The sequence below is a fragment of the Rhincodon typus genome, chromosome 6, assembly GCF_021869965.1.
Source record: "Rhincodon typus isolate 14 chromosome 6, sRhiTyp1.1, whole genome shotgun sequence".
NCBI lineage: Eukaryota > Metazoa > Chordata > Chondrichthyes > Orectolobiformes > Rhincodontidae > Rhincodon > Rhincodon typus.
The window spans coordinates 39,958,664-39,981,119 of record NC_063337.1 but is presented as its reverse complement, the minus strand read 5'-3'; the positions used below and the strand labels follow the sequence as shown (position 1 = coordinate 39,981,119).

General features: G+C 42.1%; 1 protein-coding gene across 1 annotated transcript in view; it reads right to left on the bottom strand.

Annotated features, from left to right (window-relative positions):
* The window catches only part of LOC109922528 (rho GTPase-activating protein 20-like), an 89,504-nt gene that overhangs the window by 21,505 nt on the left and 45,543 nt on the right, over positions 1 to 22,456 (bottom strand). The window contains 2 exon segments of the mRNA XM_048598461.1: positions 3,010 to 3,188; positions 11,444 to 11,702. Of these exon segments, the coding sequence (XP_048454418.1) occupies positions 3,010 to 3,188; positions 11,444 to 11,702 (438 nt within the window).

The window sequence follows — 22,456 nt, the reverse complement described above, 5'->3', positions numbered from 1 at the left end:
TCTCAGGATCTTTGGTGGTGAATTTCTGCTGTGCATCTTGTAAACAATACACACAGCAGTGCTTTGATGGTAGAATGAGTGAATGCTGGTGGATGTGGTGTCAATCAAGTGGGCTGCTCTGTCCTGGATGGGGTCAAGCTTCTTGAGTGTTGTTAGAGCTGCACCCATCCAAGCAAGTGGGGAGTATTCCTTCTCACACCTGACTTGTGTCTCGTAGATGGTGGGCAGGCTTTGGTGAGTCAGGAGGGGAGTTACTCGCTGCAGTATTCGTTGTAGCCTTTGATCTGCTCTTGTAGCCACTGTATTATGGTGAGTCCAGTTGAGTTTCTGGTCAATGGTAATTCTCCAACCAGCAGAGAGTTTGCTCCTTAATTTCCATTGATTCCAGTTTTACTAGGGCTCCTTGATGCCGCAATTGGTTGAATGTGCCTTGATGCCAAGGGCTGTCACGGGCTGTCACTCTTAACATTTTTGACCATGTTTGAACCAAGGCTGTAATGAGGTTAGGAGCTGAGTGGCCCTGGCAGAACCTAAACTGGGCGTCACTGAGCAGGTTATTGCTGAGCAGGTGCTGCTTGGCAGTGCTGCTGATGATCCATCATTTTGCTGATGATCGAGAGTAGACTGATGGGACGCTAATCGGCCAGGTTGGATTTGTCCTGCTTTTTGTGTATAGGACATATCTGGGCAATTTTCCTCATTGTCAAGTAAATGCCAGTGTTGTAACTGTATTGGAGCAGCTAGGGGAGTGGCAAGTTCTGGAGCACAAGTTTTCAGTACCATTTTCAAAACATTTTCAGGACCCACAGCCTCTGCAGTATCCAAAGATAGAGTCATAGAGTCAGAGATGTACAGCATTGAAACAGACCCTTCGGTTCAACTCATCCATGCCAACCAGATAACCTAAATTAATCTAGTCCTATCTACCAGCATTTGGCCATAACCCTTTCTATTCATATGCCCATCCGCTTCCATGTGATATCATGTGGAATGAACTAAATTAGCTGAAGACAGGCATACGTGTTGCTGGGGGAAGCCACGATGGATCATCTATTTGGCACTTCTGGATGAAAATTGCTTCAAATGCTTCAACCTTATGTTTCCGACTGATGAGGTGCTGGGCTCTTCCATCATTGAGAATAGGGATATTTGTAGTGTCAACACGCACAGCTGGGCGTGGCAAGACTGCAGAACTTAGATCTGATGTGATGGTTGTAGTGGCTTAGCTTTGTCTGTCTCTTGCTGCCTATGCTGTTTGGAACGCAAGTAGCCCTGCTTGGTACCTTCACCAGGTTGACACTTCATTTTTGGCTATGCATGGTACTACTCCTGGCATATGCCCTCCTGCACCCTCCATCGGACCAGGGTTGATCCCCTGGCTTGATGGTAATGGCTGAGTGGGGGATATGCCGGGCCATGAGATTACAGATTATAGTTCTGTTGCTGTTAATGGACCACAGAACCTCTTGGATGCCCAGTCTTGAGTTACTAGATTTATTTGGAGTCTATCCCATTTAGCACAGTGATAGTGCTATACAGCATGATGGAGTGATTCTCAATGTGAAGGCGAGACTTTGTCTCCACAAGGACAGTGGGGTGGTCACTTACTGATACGGTCATGCCAACGGATTGGTAAGGATGAGGTCAAGTATGTTTTTCCCTCACCACCTGCTGCAGGCCCAATCTAACAGCAAGGTCCTTTAGGACTTGACTTGCTTGATCAGTTTTGCTGCTACTGAGCCACTCTTGGTGGTGGGCATTGAAATCCCCCCACCCAGTGTACATTTTGTGCCCTTGCCATCCTCAGTACTTTCTTCCAAGTGCTGCTCAACTTGGAATAGGACTGATTCATCAACTGAGGGAGGATGGTCAGCAGGAGATTTCCTTGATCATGTTTAACCTGAAGCCATAAGACTTCATGGAATACAGAGTGAATGTTGAGGACTCCCTCCTGACCATATATCACTGTACTGTCACCTTTGCTGGGGTTGTCTTGCTGATGGGACAAGACATATCCAGAGATAGTGTTGGTGGTGTTTGGGTTGCACGCAATGCGTCTGGAGTCAAATGTAGGCCAGACCAAAGGAGGATGGCAGATTTCCTTGCCTGCAGGTCATTAGTGAGGGAGATGGGTTTTCTTGACAATTGACAATTGTTTCACAGTCATCAGTAGATTCTTAATTCCAGATTGTTTTTTTATTGAATTCAAATACTACCTTCTGCCGTGGCAAGATTTGAATCCAGGTCCCCAGAACATTAGCTGGGCTTCTGGATTAAGAGTGCAGAGATTACACTACTGGTTCATTGTTTCCCATATCATACTGTCTTGCCTTTATCATTCTCAACCCTACCCTAAGTGCTTTTAAACCCCGGTTTCCCAATTTTAGGACATCCTCTCCGTTGTGCTAATAACAACGTCTTTAATCTATCTCATACTTTTTGATTCTAAATACTGTACTTACAACTGGAGCATCATCAGAAATATTCAAGGTACCTAATCCTGGTTATGAAATCTTTCAAAATTTGTTTTCCATTATTTTTCAGTCAAGGATTATGGATCAAATGATGTCACTAAAGGTTACTTGCTCCATTTCCATGTCAACCCCTTCCCATGGCAAACCTCTTTTCTATGCCACTACACTAAAATGAATAAAGTGTGCATTCTACTAATACAAAATATGACGGAATTTTAAATGCATCTTTCTCTTAGCATATGGACAGCCTTCATAACAGACTTCAAATACTCCTTGCTTACAGATAATTTTCCCTCTCTGCCCCTCTCTAGCCATTTTGTCACAAAGTCAGAAATCACACGACACCAGGTTATAGTCCAACAGGTTTATTTGAAACCACAAGCTTTCGAAGCGCTGCTCCTTCATCAGGTTCACCACCAGTGTTCCGAAAGCTTGTGATTTCAAATAAACCTGTTGGGCTAAAACCTGGTGTCGTGTGATCTCCGACTTTGTCCACCCCAGTCCAACACCTGCACCTCCACATTTTGTCACATACCATGATTGGCTTTGGGAAGTTGTCATCCTCACAAATGGCTGACAATGGTAGGCCGAAGAGCCTGCCTGGTGTTATGGAGGTTGGGGATAGAGGCATGTTGTCCAACTGAGTACTAGAGCCACGCCAAAAGGTCCAGTTCATGATTGACCTTTTCCTTTTGTGTTGCTTTTGATTTGTTTCTGGGAAAAGAAGAAAAACAGCACCAAGAGATCAGACTTGAAAAATAATCTGTAAAACCATTTTTCTAGCATTTGCATTCAAAATTGCAATGGATTATATATACATATAGATTGGAAGCATGAGATGGACAAAGGAGCATAGATGAGGAGTTCATAGAATATTTTCAGGATAATTTCTTAGAAAAGCATGTTCTGGCAACAAACAGATAGTAGGCTATTCTAGACTTAGTACTGAACAACAAATTAGGATTAATTAATGACCTTATAGTGAAGGTGTTTCTAGGTGGCAGTGATCATAGAAGTTTACATCCAGTTTGAGGGATTGAAAAGTGATTCTAAAACTAATACTTCAAACTTAAAGAAGGGGAACTATGAGTGAATGAAAGCAGAACTGGCAGTTTAGGTTAAAGGATAGCTGAACAGAGACAAAGTGGGATACATGTAAAAGATATTTGCAGAATGTCTAGAATGATATGTTCCATGTTAACTAAAAAAATGTTAAAGGCAATATCAGACTTAAAGAAAAATAATATAATTACATAAAGCGAGTGGCAGGTGGGAATTTCAGAAGAATATAAAAAAGGTAAAGAATGACTAAAATATTAATATGGAGGGAAAATTAGTGTACGAGAAGAAGCTAGCTTAAAATATTGAGTCAGATAGTAAGAGTTTCTATAGCTATTGAAAAAAATGGAGTGAGTATTATTCCCATAAAAACAGAGTGTGGGAATTAATAATAGAGAACCAGGAGATGCCAGATGAATTAACCAGTATAGAGGATAAAAGTAACATCCTCAAAATAGTTGTCAATCAGGAATTCAAAGGCATGGGGGAACTCATGCAAATTACAATCAAAAAGTGAGAAATGGGGATGTGTGCTCACAACTGCACAATGTTCAACACTATTTGCAACTCCTCAGATATTTAAACTGTCAATGGCTAAATGCAGTGAGGCCTAGACAATATTCAGACTTAGACTGACAAGTGGCAATTAACATTCATGTCACACAAGTACCAGGCAATGACTGTCTCCTACAATACAGAAATCTAACCATTACTACTTGATATTCAATGGAATTATCATCATCAAATCTGCTGCTAGCAACATCCCAGATGTTAGCATTGTAACAGGAGTAATGGTGAGAGTGTGATGAAATAATCCCCACTTGCCTTAATGAGTAGTTCCAACAACGCTCAAGAAGCTTGATATAATTCAGGACAAAGCGGTCCACTTGATTGGCGCCATATTCATAAACATTCACTCCCTCTACCACTTAGCACACACTGTTGCAATTATCTACAAATGCACAGCAGACATTCACAAAGTCTCCTTAGGAAGCCCCTTCCAAACCCACAACCACTTCGATCTAGAAGAACAAGGGCAGCAGATACATGAGAACATCACCACCTGCAAGTTCCCCTCCAAACCACTCATCATCCAGACAAATTCCTGAAGGACCTTCCCTAATGGCACAGTGGTCTATCTACAGCAAGTTCCCTGCAGCAGTTGAAGAGGCAACTCACTAACACCTTCTCAAAAGCAGCCAAGGATAGGTCAATAATTGATGGCTGAGCCAGCAATGCCCACATCCAGTGAATAAATTTTAGAAAGTGAAGCAGTAGCTAGCAAATTGTTGGAACTGTGGTTTGACAAGATCCCGGGTCCTAATGACTTTCATCCTAAGGTCATGAAAGAAGTGTGTGTGTAGTGAGTTGGTGATGTGTTGGTTTTCATTTTTCAAATTTCACTGGATACAGGGAAGGTTCCATTACATTAAAATGTAGTTAATGCAACTTTTTTCAAAAAGAGAGCGGGGCGGTAAGCAGGATATAATAGGCAAGGGATAATTTTTGAAGATAGTCTTATGACTTATAGCAATGATACATTCCCACAAGGCACACAAACTCAAAACGGCCAGTAAACCATGGCTAACAAAGTAAGGTCAGACTTGTGGAAGATTAAAATGTCCAAAAATAATAAAATTGAGAGTTTTTTTATAAATACAGCAAAGGAAAACTGATAAGGAAAGGGAGAAGAGAATATGAATTTAATCTAGCAAAAAACATTAAAATGGACTTTTACAGGTACATATAAAGTGAACAAAAGGCTAAAATAAATGTGGGTCCACTCCAGGTAGAGTCAAGAGAATTAACGTCGGGGAACAGAGAAATGGCACAGAAGTTAAAGGACTCGTTCACACAGAGGAGAATACAAAAAAACTTCCAGAACTAGAAATCCAAACGTGCGAGAGAATGAAGTATTGAAGGAAATTAGTCTTAGCAAGAAGATTGTACCAGCAAAATTAATGGGCTAAAAACTGATAAATCCCCAGGAATTGATTCCAGTCTACATCCCAGAGTGTTGAAGGAGGTGTGTATAGAGATAGTTGATGCATTAGTGAATATGTTCCAAAATTATAATCTACAGGAATCATTCCAGAATGTGGAAAGAGTAATAAGTGTCACCCCACTATTTAAAAAGGGAGTGAGAGAGAAAAAACAAGAACTGCAGACCTGTTAATCTTAAGTTGTAGTGTAATTGCTGGAATCTATTTAAAAGGATAAACAGATACTTGGATGATAATGATTTGATTGGTCATAGCAATAGGTTTGCAAACGAGAAATGCTCCCAGGATGGTGGGAGTTCTTGACTTTTGAAGAATGAAAGGCTCTTTCATTGAAACTTACAAAATACTTAAAAGGGATAGACAAGGTAGATGCAGTTAAGATGTTTCCCCTGAGGAAGATGGAACGTCTAGAACTAGAGGTCACGACTTAAAAAGATAAAGGGGATAGAGTAGGACGGTGTGTCTGTATGGGATGCTTTTCAGAGGGTCAGCATGGACTCGTTGGGCTGAGTGGCCTCCTTCCACATTGTAGCAATCCTATAATTCAGATGAGGTAACTAAATGTAATTCTTAAAATGTGCAGATGACACAAAGCTGGGTGGAATGGTGAGCAGCGAGGAGGATGCAGAAATGTTGCACTGGGATTTGACAGGCTGAGTGAATGGACAAATGCGTGGCAGATGCAGTATAATGTGGATAAACATGAGGTTATCCATTTTGGGAGCAAAAGTAGGAAGGCAGATTATTATTTGAATAAACATTCCCCTCTCTGAAATTACAGTCAGAGGCCTGGGTGTCCTTGTGCACCAGTCGCTCTAAGTAAATGCGCAGATGCAGCAGGCAGTAACAAATGCAAAATATACCTTGGCTCTCATAGTGAGAGGATTCAGTTTCAGGAACAAGAATGTCTTGCTTCAATACAGGGAATCAGTGAGGCCATACCTAGAATACTACATGCTATTTTGGTCTCCTTATCGGAGGTAGGATGCTCTTGCTATAGAGGGAGTGCAGCAAAAGTTTACCAATTTGATTCCTGGGGCAGCAGGACTGACATATGAAGACATATTAACTCAGTTAGGATTGTAGTCACTGGGGTTCAGAAGAACAGGGGTGCGGGGGGAGTGGTGACTACAGGGGAAGTCTCAGAAATCTATAAAATTCTAACAAGACTGGACAGGTTAGATGCAGAAAGAATGCTTTCGATGGTGGGGAGATCAGAACCAGGGATCATAGTTTAAGGATTGAGATGAAGAGACATTTCTGCATCCAGACAGTGGTGAGCCTGTGGAATTCACTACTGTAGAAAAAATGGTTGAGGTTGAAACATGATGTTTTCTCAAGAAGGAGGTAGCTGTAGCTCGTGACTAAAAAGATCAAGGAATATGGGGTGGGGGGAGGGTGGGATTTGGGTATTGAGCTTGATGATCAGCCTTGCTTATATTGAATAGTGGAGTAGACTCAAGGGCTCAAATGGCCTACTCCTATCTTATATGTTTCTATGAAACTGAAAGTTCTGACATTATGTGGAAGTAAGAAAGGGGAGGATACATAGACAGATGAAGAAAAAAGGAACAGTGTTCAGGTAGGCATGTAGAACTTGGAGATATGCAGAAAAAACAAAGCAAAATCATGGATGTATTTAACGAGAAAGACAAGGTTTCAGGTTAGTGTTAGGTTCAGTATTTTATGAAATAGAGATATTACTGTAAGCCAGCAATGATAAAGATGATGTGCGAATGGAACTTACTGGACGCATGCAGAGTGTTTTGTATAAATTATTATTTATAGAGGATAGTAAATTAGAGCATATTGTTAGTACAATGAATCAGGAGGCAAACAAGGGTTCAGACAGCCAAAAGTAAAAGGTTAATGTTGCTGGTAGAATGTGGAGGGCAAAGTTCAGAGTTACCAATCTGCAGATATATCTGTCCATGACAGTATCAGTAAGAATGGCCATTGCACTTTCCTTGTGGAAAGAAGTTCCATTTTTCATTGGGAATTACCTTACATTGTGCCACACAGCACAATCACTGTGCTAAATGGGACAGACTTTGAATAGGTCTGGCAATTCAAGACTGGGCACCCATGAGGCTCTGTGGGTTAGCTGAATTGTACTCCAGCACAATCTGCAACCTCATGGCCCAGCATATCCCCCACTCAACCATTACCATCAAGCCAGAGGATCAACCTTGGTTCAATAGATAGTGCAGAAGGGCATGCCAGGAGCAGCACCAGACATACCTAAAAATAAAGTGTTAACCTGGTGCAGATACCCAAACAGGACTGCTCGCGTGCCAAACAGCATAAGCAGCAAGAGATAGACAGAGCTAAGCGATCCCGCAACCAACAGAGCAGATCTAAGTTCTGCAGTTCTGCCACATCCAGTTATGAGTGAATGGTGGTGGACAATTTAACAATTCACTGGAGGTGGCAGTTTGACAAATATCCTCATTATCCTCAATGCTGGAAGACCCCATTAGTGCCAAAAGATAAAATTGAAGCATTTGCAGCAATCTTCATCCAGAAGTGCCAAGTAGATGATCCATCTTGGTCTTCTCTAGTGGTCCCTAGAATCACAGATGCTATTCTTCAGCCAAATCAATTCACTCCATGCAATATTAAGAAACCGTTGAAGGCACTGGATACTACGAAGGCTATGGATCCTGAAAACATTCCGGAAATAGCACTGAATTTTTGTGTTCCAGAACTTGCCACTCCCCTAGCCAAGCTGCTCCAGTACAGTTACAACACTGACATTTACCCAACAATGTTGAGAATAGCCCAGGGTGTCCTGTACACGAAAAGTTAGACAAATCCGACTTGCCCAATTATCACTCCAATCTATTCTCAATCATCAGTAAAGCTATTAAGCAGCACTTGCTCAGCGACACCCTGTTTGACTCAGCAGAATCCACTCAGCTCCTGACCTCATTACAGCCTTGGTTCAAACGTGGACAAAAGCTGTGAATTCCAGCTATCAGGTGAGAGTGATAGCCCTGGACATCAAGGCCACATTCAAACAAGTGTTGCATCAAGGAGTCCTAGTAAAACTGGAATCAATGGAAATCAGGGGCCAACTCTCTGCTGGTTGGAGTCATACCTAGCAGATAGGAAGATGATTATGGTTGTTGGAAGTCAGTAATCTCAGCTCCAGGACATCTCTGCAGGGGATCCTCAGGGTAGTGTCCTAGGCCCAACTGTCTTCACCTGTTCAACAATGATCTTCATGTTTGCCGATGATTGCACAATGTTCAGTACCATTTGTGACTCTTCAGATTCTGAAACAGTCCAAGTTGAAATGCAACAAGATCTGGACAACATCCAGGTTTGGGCTGACAAGTGGCAAGTAACATTCGCACCACACAAATGCCAGGCTAGGACCATTTCCAATAACAGAAGATATAACTACCACCCGTTGACATTCAATGATGTTACCATTGCTGAATTCCCAACTATCAACGTCCTGGAGGTTACCATTGACCAGAGACTTAACTGGACTCATCATATAAACATAGTGGCTACAAAAGAAGGTCAGAGGCTACAGTGAAATCTGCGGTGAGTAACTTGCCTCCTGATTTGCAAAGTGTGTCCACCGTCGACACGGCACAAAGCAGGAGTGTGATGGAATACTCCACCATTGCCTGGATAGTGCAGTTCCAACAACACTCAAGAAGCTTGACAAAACCCTGGACAAAGCAGCCCACTTGATTGCCACCAAATCCAGAAGCATCCATTCCCTTCACCACCGACGCTCAGTAGAAGTGGTATGTACTATCCACAAGATGCACTACAGAAATTCATCAAAGATCCTTAAACAGAACCTTCCAAACCCAAGACCACTCCATCTAGAAGGACAAGCACAAGCAGATATATGGCAACACCACCACCTGTAAGTTTCCCTCTAAGCCACTCACCATCCTGATTGGGAAATATATATCACTGTTCCTTCAGTATTGCTGGGTCAACGTCCTGGAAGTCCCTCCCTAACTGCATTGTGGTCCACCTATGACACACGGACTGCCATGGTTCAAGAGTGCAGCTCACCACCATCTTCTCAAGGGCAACTATAGACGTGCAATAAATTCTGGCCAGCCAGCGATGCCCACATCCCACTAGTGCATTAAAAAATACACTTCCTTAGAGCTGGATGGGTGATGGCGAGATCAGCCATAACAAATGGTACGGGAATGTTAGGCAGACCGTGGACATGAGGCTAATAGTGCTGTTCAAAAATGGTTTTAAGAAAGAGGATCAAATGTTTAGGCAGCATTAATATATTAAATTAACTCATCGGGGAAGGTGGCGGAGAAGATGACTGAATTGAAGAGGACGGATAGTTTACTATAGGAAGGAGTTCACAGAAAGAAGAAGAATGATATCGGGGAAAAAAAAAGGAGCCATCAATAATGTAAGGAAGGGTAGAACCAGGAGGGGTTAGGTAGGTAGGTATTTTAAATTATAGTAAGTGGGTCCTACGATTAAATTTATTTGGGAAGACTTAGGGGAAGTTGGGGGAGAAACTGCAAAAGGTTGCAAGTCCTGGGCTAGAAAGGGTGGGCAGATACCTGGAGCAAGTGGGTAAGTAGATGGGGCTGAAGCAAGTGCACAGATGAATTTGGTATTTGAGATGGAGGTATGGAGAAATTGTGAGGGGTTTACAAAGATGTCTGATGATGGGAAAAGAAAAGAAACCTGAATTGTCATTGCATTTAGGGTTATCTACAAGTAATGAATTAGTTTAAGGAAGAAAGGGAAGTTAATTTTCACCTGTAAATATCAAATTTAGAAACCGGTCTTCCAAATGCACTTAGTCCAAGTCTATATTTTACATCAATAAGAAAATACTGCAGGTGCTGGAAATCTGAAATCAGCCAGATCTGCTGAATTTCTCCAGCACTTCGATTTGCAATTATATAATTTAAAAATAAGTATATTTTGATTAAAACATTTTCTATTATTCTAACGTGACTGAATCCATCAGTAAATAATTTGATGAGTTCTAGTGTAATGATTTAACAACTGGTTATTTTTATGTACAATTTACAGATTACCTTCACAATGAATTCAGCTGAAAGCTCAAGGTAAGTATTTGACATGTTTAATAACAAGTACGTTTTAACTCTGCAGTGTCCACCATAGCAATGGTGAAGTGTGACAAGGAAAGCCTCTCCTTTAGTCTGAACATTCACTTGGCTCCACTTCTGCAAGCCCATTTTGAAGTTAAATGGCTTATTAAATTCAAGTGCTGACTTCCCGCACACTCCCCAGTCCCAATTTTGCCTGTACATTTGGACTGTTTCTAGTTCCGTTGACATCATAGTATCACAGTGACTGCCTTTCACTAGTAAACATTCTTGTGTTGGGGAAGTAAAGTGAGACAGTTCACCGCATATTTTAAATAATTGCAAAAAGGAGGATATGGCCATGCTGAAACTAATCCCGTTTTCTCCTTAAAACCTGGCTATTTATTATGAGTTGCCATTATGATTTAAAAATTCATGGGACTTTCAGGAGATATAATTTTATTTTCTGGATATAGAAAACTACCTTTCAGTGAAGGTCACTTCCTGCTTGGCAGAAAGCTACAAGTTTTTCAGCTGAATTTTCCACAATCCAAAAAATTGGCAGGAAATTTTTAAGGCAAGTTCTTATTTTACAGTTTCAGGACTGTAATATTTTTTCCTGTAATCCCAGGGTGAAAAAATTTCAATAGTTTTCTTTCCTTATTCCAGGAGAAGAAAATTCCAAGTGTTTGTAATTCTTTTAAAAACCGCGTCCATATAAAATCAACACATTCCTTCTAACATTTACATCATCTACCTGGAATTTGAAACTCAGTTTTACAAACCAATATAGATAATTTAAAAAACTGTGTGTTTATTTTCACCATCTATGAGAAATACTTACCAGCCATCTGTTGGCATGGTGCCAAGCGACTTGGCTTTAAGATGAACTGACACTGCATCTCCACAGGCAACTGCTCAATGAAGAAGGGCCCCTGGAAATCCAGAGGGTAGAGTGAGTCTTTAGATGATGGTGCCTGTGCAGCTGCATTCTGAATGTGACTCATTTTAATGCTGAAAGGATATTCATGCCCTGTTGAGAAAAATCCAAAGCCACTTTCAATGTTTAAATCCACAGTAATGCTACAGTCAATTAATTATCCCTATATCATTTCATAACCACTTTTATTACAGACTCCTGTCATGTTTCAATTATTGCCAAACGTCAGTCTTGAAATTGTTTGAAGTATCTGTATTACATCTTGTGTAATTCTTGAAACTGCATTTTTTGTTTTGTTGCCACTTTAGATTGCATTAGATTTTTCTTTCCATATTCAAATTAGTTTACAATTAGTTTAAGTAGTTATGATAGGATCAAGAGTGCATTCCTTAAGTAAAATATCGTGTTAGCAGGAAACAGAGAAATTAGTTCTCAGAGTCTAAAAGAGACCAAACTAGGGACACAAGTTCATTATTAATCACCTTTAGTTATTCAGATTCATAATATACAGTAAAATAAATCTAACAGGATAGACTTGACTTTTCAGAGTTTGGAGAAAAACAGACGGATTTTGTCTGTAGACAACTTTCTGTCACACTGACATCAAAGTCTGCTTCTTTGGAGCTTTAGATTGCCAGATATTTGTTAGCTATACATAGTATTTGCACTGACCATCTGTTTATCAGCAGCTTTGGGTGTGATCTCATAGGGAGGCTAGGCTGATGAAGAACTGGGTCTGTAGAGACCATGACAAGAGAAATTACAAACTCTTTTGCATAAGATCTCTCAGAAAATAATGAGTACTTTACCGGCCCAAACAATGCACAATAGCATGCCTGTCTCAGTACAATGTATTACATGTAATGATGTGCAATATTCAAATTAACTTCATTATCCATTGCTAATACTATTTACAAGCTACAACAACATTACATGCCCTGTATCCAATGGTGTAATATTTTTTTAAAAACCTATATCCTATGAATTCTTCATTAAAATGCTTCAAATGTTAATTCTTAGGCATAATTGAACAGGATTGCAGATTGGGATACCCTCTGCAAAAAATATTTTATACATTCATGGATTTTTGTCAAAAATCAGAGTTACTATTGATTCTTGGAGAAGTCTGGCTATTTGATGCACAATCATTCTTTGATTGGAGTTCAACTTTTTTTCCTACAAAGCAAATGGTTGCTGGTTGTTTTTGCTCCTTGTACAGGATGACTTTTTAAAAAAATTCTTTCATACAATGTGGGTTTTGCTGGCAAGACCAGCATTTGTTGCCTGTCCCTAATTGCCCTGATCAAAAGACCATAAGAAATAGGAACGGGAGTAAGCCATTTGGCTCAAGGCTACAAGGTGCAGGGCTGGATGAACACAGCAGGCCAAGCAGCATCATAGGAGCAGAGAGGCTGACGTTTCGGGCCGAGACCCTTCATCAGAAAAGGGGGAGGGGAAGGGGGTTCTGAAATAAATAGGGAGAGAGTGGGAGGCGGATAGAAGAGGGATAGAGGAGAGGATAGGTGGAGAGGAAACAAACCGGTCGAAGAGGCGGGGATGGAGCCAGTAAAGGTGAGTGTAGGTAGGGAGTTAGGAAGGCAATAGGTCAGTCCAGGGAGGACGGACAGGTCAAGGGGGCGGGATGAGGTTAGTAGGTAGGAGATGGGGATGCGGCTTGAGGTGGGAGGAGGGGATAGGTGGGAGGAAGAACAGGTTAGGGAGGCAGGGACGAGCTGGACTGGTTTTGGGATGCGGTAGGGGGAGGGGAGATTTTGAAACTTGTGAAATCACATTGATACCATTGGGCTGCAGGGTTCCCAAGCGGAATATGAGTTGCTGTTCCTGCAACCTTCGGGTGGCATCATTGTGGCACTGCAGGAGGCCCAGGATGGACATGTCGTCTGAGGACTGGGAAGGGGAGTTGAAATGGTTCGCGACTGGGAGGTGCAGTTGTTTGTTGCGAACTGAGCGTAGGTGTTCTGCAAAACGGTCCCCGAGTCTCCGCTTGGTTTCCCCGATGTAGAGGAAGCCACACCCGGTACAGCGGATGCAGTATACCACATTGGCAGATGTGCAGGTGAACATCTGCTTGATGTGGAAAGTCTTCTTGGGGCCTGGGATGGGGGTGAGGGAGGAGGTATGGGGGCAGGTGTAGCACTTCCTGCGGTTGCAGGGAAAAGTGCCGGGTGTGGTGGAGCTGGAGGGGAGTGTGGAGCGGACAAGGGAGTCACGGAGAGAGTTGTCCCTCCGGAAAGCAGATAAGGGTGGGGAGGGAAAGATGTCTTTGGTGGTGGGGTCGGATTGCAGATGGCAGAAGTGTCAGAGGATGATGCGTTGGATCCGGAGGTTGGTGGGGTGGTACGTGAGGACGAGGGGGATTCTTTTTTGGTTTTTATTGCGTGGACGGGGTGTGAGGGATGAGGTGCGGGAGATGTGGGAGACACGGTTGAGGGCGTTCTCGACCACCGAGGAGGGGAAGTTACGGTCCTTGAAAAACGAGGACAACTGAGATGTACGGGAGTGGAATGCCTCATCCTGGGAGCAGATGCGGCGGAGGCGAAGGAATTGGGAATAGGGGATAGCATTTTTGCAGGAAGGTGGGTGGGAGGAGGAGTATTCTAGGTAGCTGTGGGAGTCGGTGGGCTTGAAATGAATATCGGTTTCTAGGTGGTTGCCCGATACGGAGACAGAGAGGTCCAGGAAGGGGAGAGAGGTGTTAGAGATGGTCCAGGTAAACTTAAGGTTGGGGTGGAAGGTGTTAGTGAAGTGTATGAACTGTTCGAGCTCCTCGTGGGAGCACGAGGTGGCGCCGATACAGTCATCAATGTAACGGAGGAAGAGGTGGGGTTTAGGGCCGGTGTAGGTACGGAAGAGGGATTGTTCCACGTAACCGTGTGGCTTCCTCTACATCGGGGAAACCAAGCGGAGGCTCGGGGACCGCTTTGCAGAACACCTACGCTCGGTTCGCAACAAACAACTGCACCTCCCAGTCGCGAACCATTTCAACTCCCCTTCCCAGTCCTCAGACGACATGTCCATCCTGGGCCTCCTGCAGTGCCACAATGATGCCACCCGAAGGTTGCAGGAACAGCAACTCATATTCCGCTTGGGAACCCTGCAGCCCAATGGTATCAATGTGGATTTCACAAGCTTCAAAATCTCCCCTCCCCCTACTGCATCCCAAAACCAGTCCAGCTCGTCCCTGCCTCCCTAACCTGTTCTTCCTCCCACCTATCCCCTCCTCCCACCTCAAGCCGCACCTCCATCTCCTACCGACCAACCTCATCTCGCCCCCTTGACCTGTCCGTCCTCCCTGGACTGACCTATCCCCTTCCTAACTCCCTACCTACACTCACCTTTACTGGCTCCATCCCCGCCTCTTCGACCCGTTTGTTTCCTCTCCACCTATCCTCTCCTCTATCCCTCTTCTATCTGCCTCCCACTCTCTCCCTATTTATTTCAGAACCCCCTTCTCCTCCCCCTTTTCTGATGAAGGGTCTCGGCCCGAAACGTCAGCCTCTCTGCTCCTATGATGCTGCTTGGCCTGCTGTGTTCATCCAGTCCTGCACCTTGTTGTCTCGGATTCTCCAGCATCTGCAGTTCCTACTATCTCTGGCTTAAGGCTGTTCCACCTTTCAATAGGATCATGACTGATCTGACATTCCTCACGCCCACTTTCCTGCTTTTCCCCGTAAGTCTTGATTCCCCTGCCAATTAAAACTCACAACCATACGCAAGGACTCTTATGTCACAGAGAGTTGTGGGGTAGAGTTCCAAAGACTCTCAACCCTCAGAAGAAATTCTTTTTCATCTCAGTCTCAACTTGATGTCCCCGGGATTATTTCTGCAGAACACAGTTTCTCTTCAAAATTAGTCTTGACCTCCTTCATTGGAAATAACCCTTTGCTAATGTTAGTTATCAGGAAATTGCGAAGACTTTCTTCTTGCATCTTCCAATTTTCAGTCTTTGCTACTGGAAGCAGCAAAATATCCAGTCACATTTTAAGTAGTGACTGCTCTCAATCTATTTTGGCAAATTATGCAAGGATTGCTCCATTCAAATATATTGAACAGGTAACAAAAAGTCAAATGCCTCTTATCCAGTCAAATAGAATTTAAGAATCCATTCTGTATACCTTTGCCGACAGTCTTGCTTTTCAGAAAATTACTTTTCCCTCAAGAGGAAGTTTTTTTGGCAACCTCTACCATTTTCTTGCTTGTTAAACCAACTACAAAGAATAGTACAGTAGTTGTTACATTTATACTAGTCACTTCCTTAAATTACAGCATTGTTACTAAATTTAGTCCAAAAGACAATAAGCTTTACAAGAACATGCACACCCTTAACATTTCAGCCCCAGCTAGCTATATTGAATAATCTCCTTATATAATCAAAACCACCAGATATTCAAAGTTTTTATTGCAGGTCTCACCTGATCCAGGTCATTGATATTTCTTAAGTAATTTGATGGATTATCCGACTTTAGGAAGTGTAGCTTGATACAATACTCTTATCATTCAAGATCATCAGATCCAACTATGAGGAACTTTCCTTCTCTGCGTTTTATTATGTTTTACTGCACTGTACAAAATACTTTCCATGTTATCTGTTTGATCTTCTGGAGTATGAATTTAATCTTATTGCTTTTAGTTTTGGCACTGCATATCAAATTAACTTTTCCAACACTCAATCATTTCCTCCTGTATCTTGCATGTCATCTCATTGTGATGTAAGTTCAGTCTTGGATGGCACTTTACTGGTTTCCTTTGAGATGTACTTTTTCATGGGGGAGGTTTTACCTCCCCCAAGATTCATGGGTCATTTCCAATACCTTTGAATAGAATAGTTCTTCAGCAGAATTATTCAGGCATTGGTTGTCAACCAAAGCAGCCTCGTACTAATTTCAGAAAGTCATGTTTCACTTTCTAGTGCCTAATTTTCTTGTTGAGATTCAGAACTTTTCCAGGTACAGTCAGTTTAGTATACTCACCCTCACAGATAAAAAGTGACAAAGGAATTTACTTAGCAAACATTTATGATCAGAATCATAATATATCCAGAGAGCCCAATAGTACTTTTATCTTCGCCATTAAATATATTTTTTGGTGCTGAAGCAATTAACTACAAATAATTAGGCCTTTCTTTTACGGCAATCATTCATGGCACTATGAGAAATTTTCCAAAAACTGGCATCCAACCTATTTTAATTCTTGGTCCAAATATTCAGTTCTTATTCCAAAAGATTTCAAGGTGAGGCAATTTGAGATATCACATTTTAAGCAAGATAGTCCAAGTCAACCTAGATAAATTGATCCCATTGAAAAAGAGGTTACAAGAAAAACTCAAGAGCATTATTTCAAACATCAGAAAACTAGCAATGGAGAATGTGTACTCAACCTGCTCACATAAAGGGTTTGAATTTAACTTGGATTGCTGATGTTAACAATGCAATTGTGGCCTCAAACTATGGTAGGTAGGCCAATAATGGCTTGTATCATTTAAAAAGGAGTTTACTGCTGCAAAATGCAGGGTTACAGAGAGAGGGCAGGTGGCGGTGGGGCACAGTTTGAGTGAGAGGCTCTTCAGAGGGTCAGTGTGAACTCGATGGACTGAATGGCTTGCTTCCACACTGTGGGGATTTTATGAATATTTCTTATGACACAAAATAAAAGATGTATCTATGATATCCTGGATATATTCACTTCTTGTTTGACTTCCATTCAGCTCAGTATCGAGCTGGGAAAACTGAGTGACCAGACCTAAATTCGCAACTTGGGCCAAGTCCAGCCATCTCTCCTCTTTATCAGCCCCAGCTGATCTGGATTTTAATTTTGATTCCAAGGAAGTGAAATCTCACTAGTCAATTCTGACAACTTTGTATAAGGTTCTGGAAGGGTTGAATGATGGACTTGAGGCTCCACTCAAGTTTTGACATCCTACAGTCTTGGATGGAGAATCAAGGAGTCCAGCTTGAGATCTTGATGGGATCAGACGGGTCATCCCTAGCTCCTGATAGACATAATTAATGAGACTAAGTAGCTAATGTAACTTGCACCTGATACCATCAGGCATTAAAGTATACCTTAGTGTTAAGACAAATGTTTCTTATAGTTATGACTCTACACCAAATAACCAAATAGGTCCTTGGATCCAGTATAGAAAGGAAGATCTTCTCTGAGCCCGAAGGCCTGGTTTTAAGTCCTACCTGCTCCAGACGTGTGTCATAACATCTTTGAACATGTTGATTAAAGAAATCTACAATTATCCTCTATTCCCTGTATTTATGTGGGGCCAGTTAGTTCAGTTGTCTGGTTTACAGAACATAGGACATAGAACTTTACAGCACAGAACGAGCCCTTCAGCCCACAACGTTGTGCCGAACACGACGCCAAATTTAACTAATCCCTTCTGCCTGCCATTGGTCCATATCTCTCCATTCTTTGCATATTCATGTGCTTACCTAAAAGTCTCTTAAACGCCCCTGTCCTATCTGCCTCCACCACCACCCCAGCAACGAGTTCCACACTCCTACCAATCTCTGTGTAAAAAAAAACTTGCCTCTCACATCTCCTTTGAACTTTTCCCCCTCTAACATTAAATGCATGCCCCCAACTATTAGACATTTCAACTCTGGGTTAAAAAAAATTCTGACCATCAACCCTATCTATGCATCTCATAACTTTGTAGACTTCTATCAAGTCTCCCCTCAGCTTGCGCTGCTCAAGAGAAAACAACCCAAGTTTTTCTAGCCTCTCCTTTATAGCTCATACCCTCTAATCCATGCACCATCCTGGTAAACCTCTTCTGCACCCTCTCTAGAGCCTCCATATCCTTCCTGTAATATGGTGACCAGAATTGAATGCAATACTCTAAATGTGGCTGAACCAAAGTCTTATAAAGCTGCAACATGACATCCTGACTCTTGTACTCAATTCCCTGGTCAATAAAGGCAGGCATGCCATATGCCTTCTTCACTACCCTATCTATTTGCAGGCCACTTTCAGGGAGTTATCGACTTGAACCCAAAGATCCTTCTGTACATGATGCAGAGTGACGCCAACAGTGCAAGTCCAATTCCCGTACCAGTTTAGATTACCAGGAAGGTCCCATGCCTTCTTATCCTTGTCTCTCTCCTGAGGCAAGATGACCCTCAGGTTAAAAACTTACCAAAAGTCATCTCTCTCAAACAAGAGAGCAACCCTGAGGGGTCTTGTTGTGCAGCGGTATTATTTCTACCTCTGAGCCAGGAGGCCTGGGTTCAAGTTCCACTTGCTCCAGAAGTGTGGAGTAACATCTCTGAACAGGGTGATTAGAAAATGCCTAGAAACAAGTATTTGCTGTACCAGGGGCTATTTAAGCTGTAAAAGTTTATTTTAAGTAAAAAAGACTAGAAAGGAGGATTGGTAGGACTAATGTTACTTTGATTTGATAAGTTTCTGGTCTATTTCTGCAAGCTTCCATTAACCATTTGATTTTGTTTCTGTCAAAGGCCTACCAGGGGCTGTCCAGCCTGAAGTTTGATATTTTAAGAGTATAAAGAAGGATTTGCCTCACTGGAGGCTGTCAGTCTGTTAAAGCTTAGAAAATAGCAAAAAAAAAAAACAGGCTTGGTGACAGCACTCTACTTTGACTGTAGCCAGTACTGGTTGGGTCCACAATACACAGTTGTAATTGGTCCTGTTGAGCTCAAATGGATTGCACCATCTTAAGAAGAATACGTGTGAGCAGTCACCATATTGTTTAAATGAAAGTGCTGTGTCTAAAGCACGTCAGTCAGACACCCTCTCTGAATTATAATTCATATGCACAAGCCTGCTATCCCATGAATTTAACTCCCTGAGGACCACTTTCAGTCAATAATAACTCACAATCACTAACACAAACTCCCAACTTTTCTGACACGCCCTTACCCGGTAATATAATCAAAAATCCTGAAACATAACAAAGGGATAACAATACAAGTGGTTTTCAATTTCTTGGGACCTTTGCAAAAACAGCCTTCCTCAGTGTAATGACTTATCCATCTAGATCGATGGAATCAACTTAGCAAGTTAGCTATGGAATGAAAGCAAACAATGTTAAATACAAGGATGGGGTATAACACAATTACTTCATTGTGGCCTTTACTGCTGGGAATCTGCTGTCTGGAACAGGCCAGTTGTATCAAACACATTCACCATGCTGTGAGAAAATTAGACAATAACAATGGCATTTATTTTCAAATCCGCTTGATTGTGATCAAAATGTTAATGTTTCTTTCTTAATTTTTTTCAGTAAACATCAATACTGCAGTGCAGGGAAAATCTGCAGAGCTTGCTGACACTTAGGAACTGATTAATCAGAATCAGGAATACGCTATTCAGCCCTTATGCCTGCTCCACCACTCGATAAGATCACGGCTGATCTAATTGTAACTTCAAATCCATGTGCCCACCTACTCCAGTTAACCTTTCATCTCTTTGCTTAACAAGAATCTATTTCTGCCTTAAAAATATTCAAGTATTCAGCTTCCACAATCTTTTCAGGAAGAGTTTCAAAGACTCATGATCTTATCCCCTGAGTTTTAAGCTGTGTCCCTGGTTCCGTTTCCTCCCTACACCTATCCTGTGAAGGCCCGTTAGGATTTTACATGTTCCTATCAAGTTGTCTTTTACTGTCCTAAACTCCAGTAGATATCAGCCTAGCCTGTCCACCTTTACTCATAAGCCAAACTCTCATTCCGGATATTAGTCTACTACAAAAGCAATAATTGCAGGAGAAACGCAGCAGGTCTAGCAGCATCTGTGGAGACAAAGCAGAGTTAATGTTGTGTCTAGTTACCCTTCTTCAGAGTGGAGTCTAATAAACCGTATCTGAACTGCCTCCAATGCATTTACATCCTTTCACAAGTAAGTTTTGTTTGGGGCAGCAAGGTGGCACAGTGGTTAGCACTGCTGCCTCACAGCACCAGGGACCTGGGTTCAATTCCACCCTCGGGCGACTGTCTGTGTGGAGTTTGCACATTCTCCCAGTGTCTGCGTAGGTTTCCTCTGGGTGCTCCAGTTTCCTCCCACAGTCCAAAGATGTGCAAGCTAGGTGGATTGGCCATGCTAAATTGCTATAGTGTTCAGGGATGTGTAGATTAGGTGGGTTATAGGGGAATGGGTTTGGGTGGGTGTTCTGAGGGTTGGTGTGGACTTATTGGGCTGAAGGGCCTGTTTCCACTCTGTAGGGATTCTATTCTATGATTCTAAATTGGCTAATACTGTGCAATCTCTGATACAATCTCCAAAGTCCCATATAATTGAAGCATAACCTCCCTACCTTTGAATTCAATTCCCTTCATGATAAATAGTAACATTCTATTAGCTTCCCTAATGACTTGTACCTGCATACTTTTTGTGTGATTCATGAGAACATCCAGATAGTTTGCACCTCAGAGCTCTGTAATCTCACCTTGTAGATAACATGCTTATTTTGTATTCTTATTGCCAAAATAGATAAATTTACATTTTCGAATATTTTAGTCCAGTTGCCACAACTTAACCTATTAATACCTTTTAGTAACCTCCCTGTGTTCTCTCTTCATAGTTTAGTTTCCTGCCTATCTTTGTCTCATTAGCAAATTTGGCAACTTTATCTCCACCCGCAGGGCTCTTGGGCCACAGTGGCAGTGTCCCTATTTCTGGATAAAGGGGCTTAGCTTCAAATCTCACCTAATCCATAGGTGTCATAACATCTTTGAGCAGGTTGATTAAAATATCTCCCTTCCATCCCTTCATCCAAGTCATTTATATAAATTGTAAATAATTGTGGTCCCAGCACCAACATGCATCACACCATGTGTTGCATCTTGCCAATTTGAAGACCAATTTACACCTACTAACTCCTTCCTGTTAACCTGCTAATCTTCTTTCTATAGCAATATGCTAGTCCCTGCACCATGAGCTTTTATTTTCCTCAATAACCTTTGATGTGGCACATCATCAAACGCCTTCGGCAAGTCTAAGTACAATACATCTACAGATTCTCCTTCATCCATAGCATGGGCTACCTCCTCAAAAGAACTCCAACAGATTGGTCAAACATGATTTTCATTTCAGAAAACCATGTTGACTCTGCCTGGTTATCATGGAACTTATGAGTGCCCCGCTTTAACGTCTTTAATAATAGCTACTAATATTTTCCCTATGATAGATAACAAAGCTGTAGGGTTCTACTTTCTGTCTCCCTCTCTTTTTGAATAAAGGAGTTAAATTTGCTATCTCCCAATCTTATATGGTACTCAAGACTGCAACTGTTGTAATCATTGGATTTATCCTCAATCTTTTGACTTTGCAAAATAGGACTTTATCATTATAAACAACATATTCAGATCCACTTGAAAGAATACTTCAAGTGTTTTCCTGGGTCATAAATCTTGCTGACACAAAATGAATGAGCGTATAGAAAACTACAAAATGAATTAAATCCAAAAATGTAATTCACAGACAAAAAAAAAATCTTCTTCCTGCCCAATAGTTCCCAAAGGGAGGTACCCTGCTCAATGAGAAACTAAGTCATACACTGCAGAGATAGTAGGAACTGCAGATGCTGGAGAATCCGAGACAACAAGGTGCAGGGCTGGATGAACACAGCAGGCCAAGCAGCATCATAGGAGCAGAGAGGCTGACGTTTCGGGCCTAGACCCTTCATCAGAAAAGGGGGAGGGGAAGGGGGTTTTGAAATAAATAGGGAGAGAGTGGGAGGCGGATAGAAGAGGGATAGAGGAGAGGATAGGTGGAGAAGAAACAAACAGGTCGAAGAGGCGGGGATGGGGCCAGGAAAGGTGAGTGTAGGTGGGGAGTTAGGAAGGGGATAGGTCAGTCCAGGGAGGACGGACAGGTCAAGGGGGTGGGATGAGGTTGGTCGGTAGGAGATGGAGGTGCGGCTTGGGG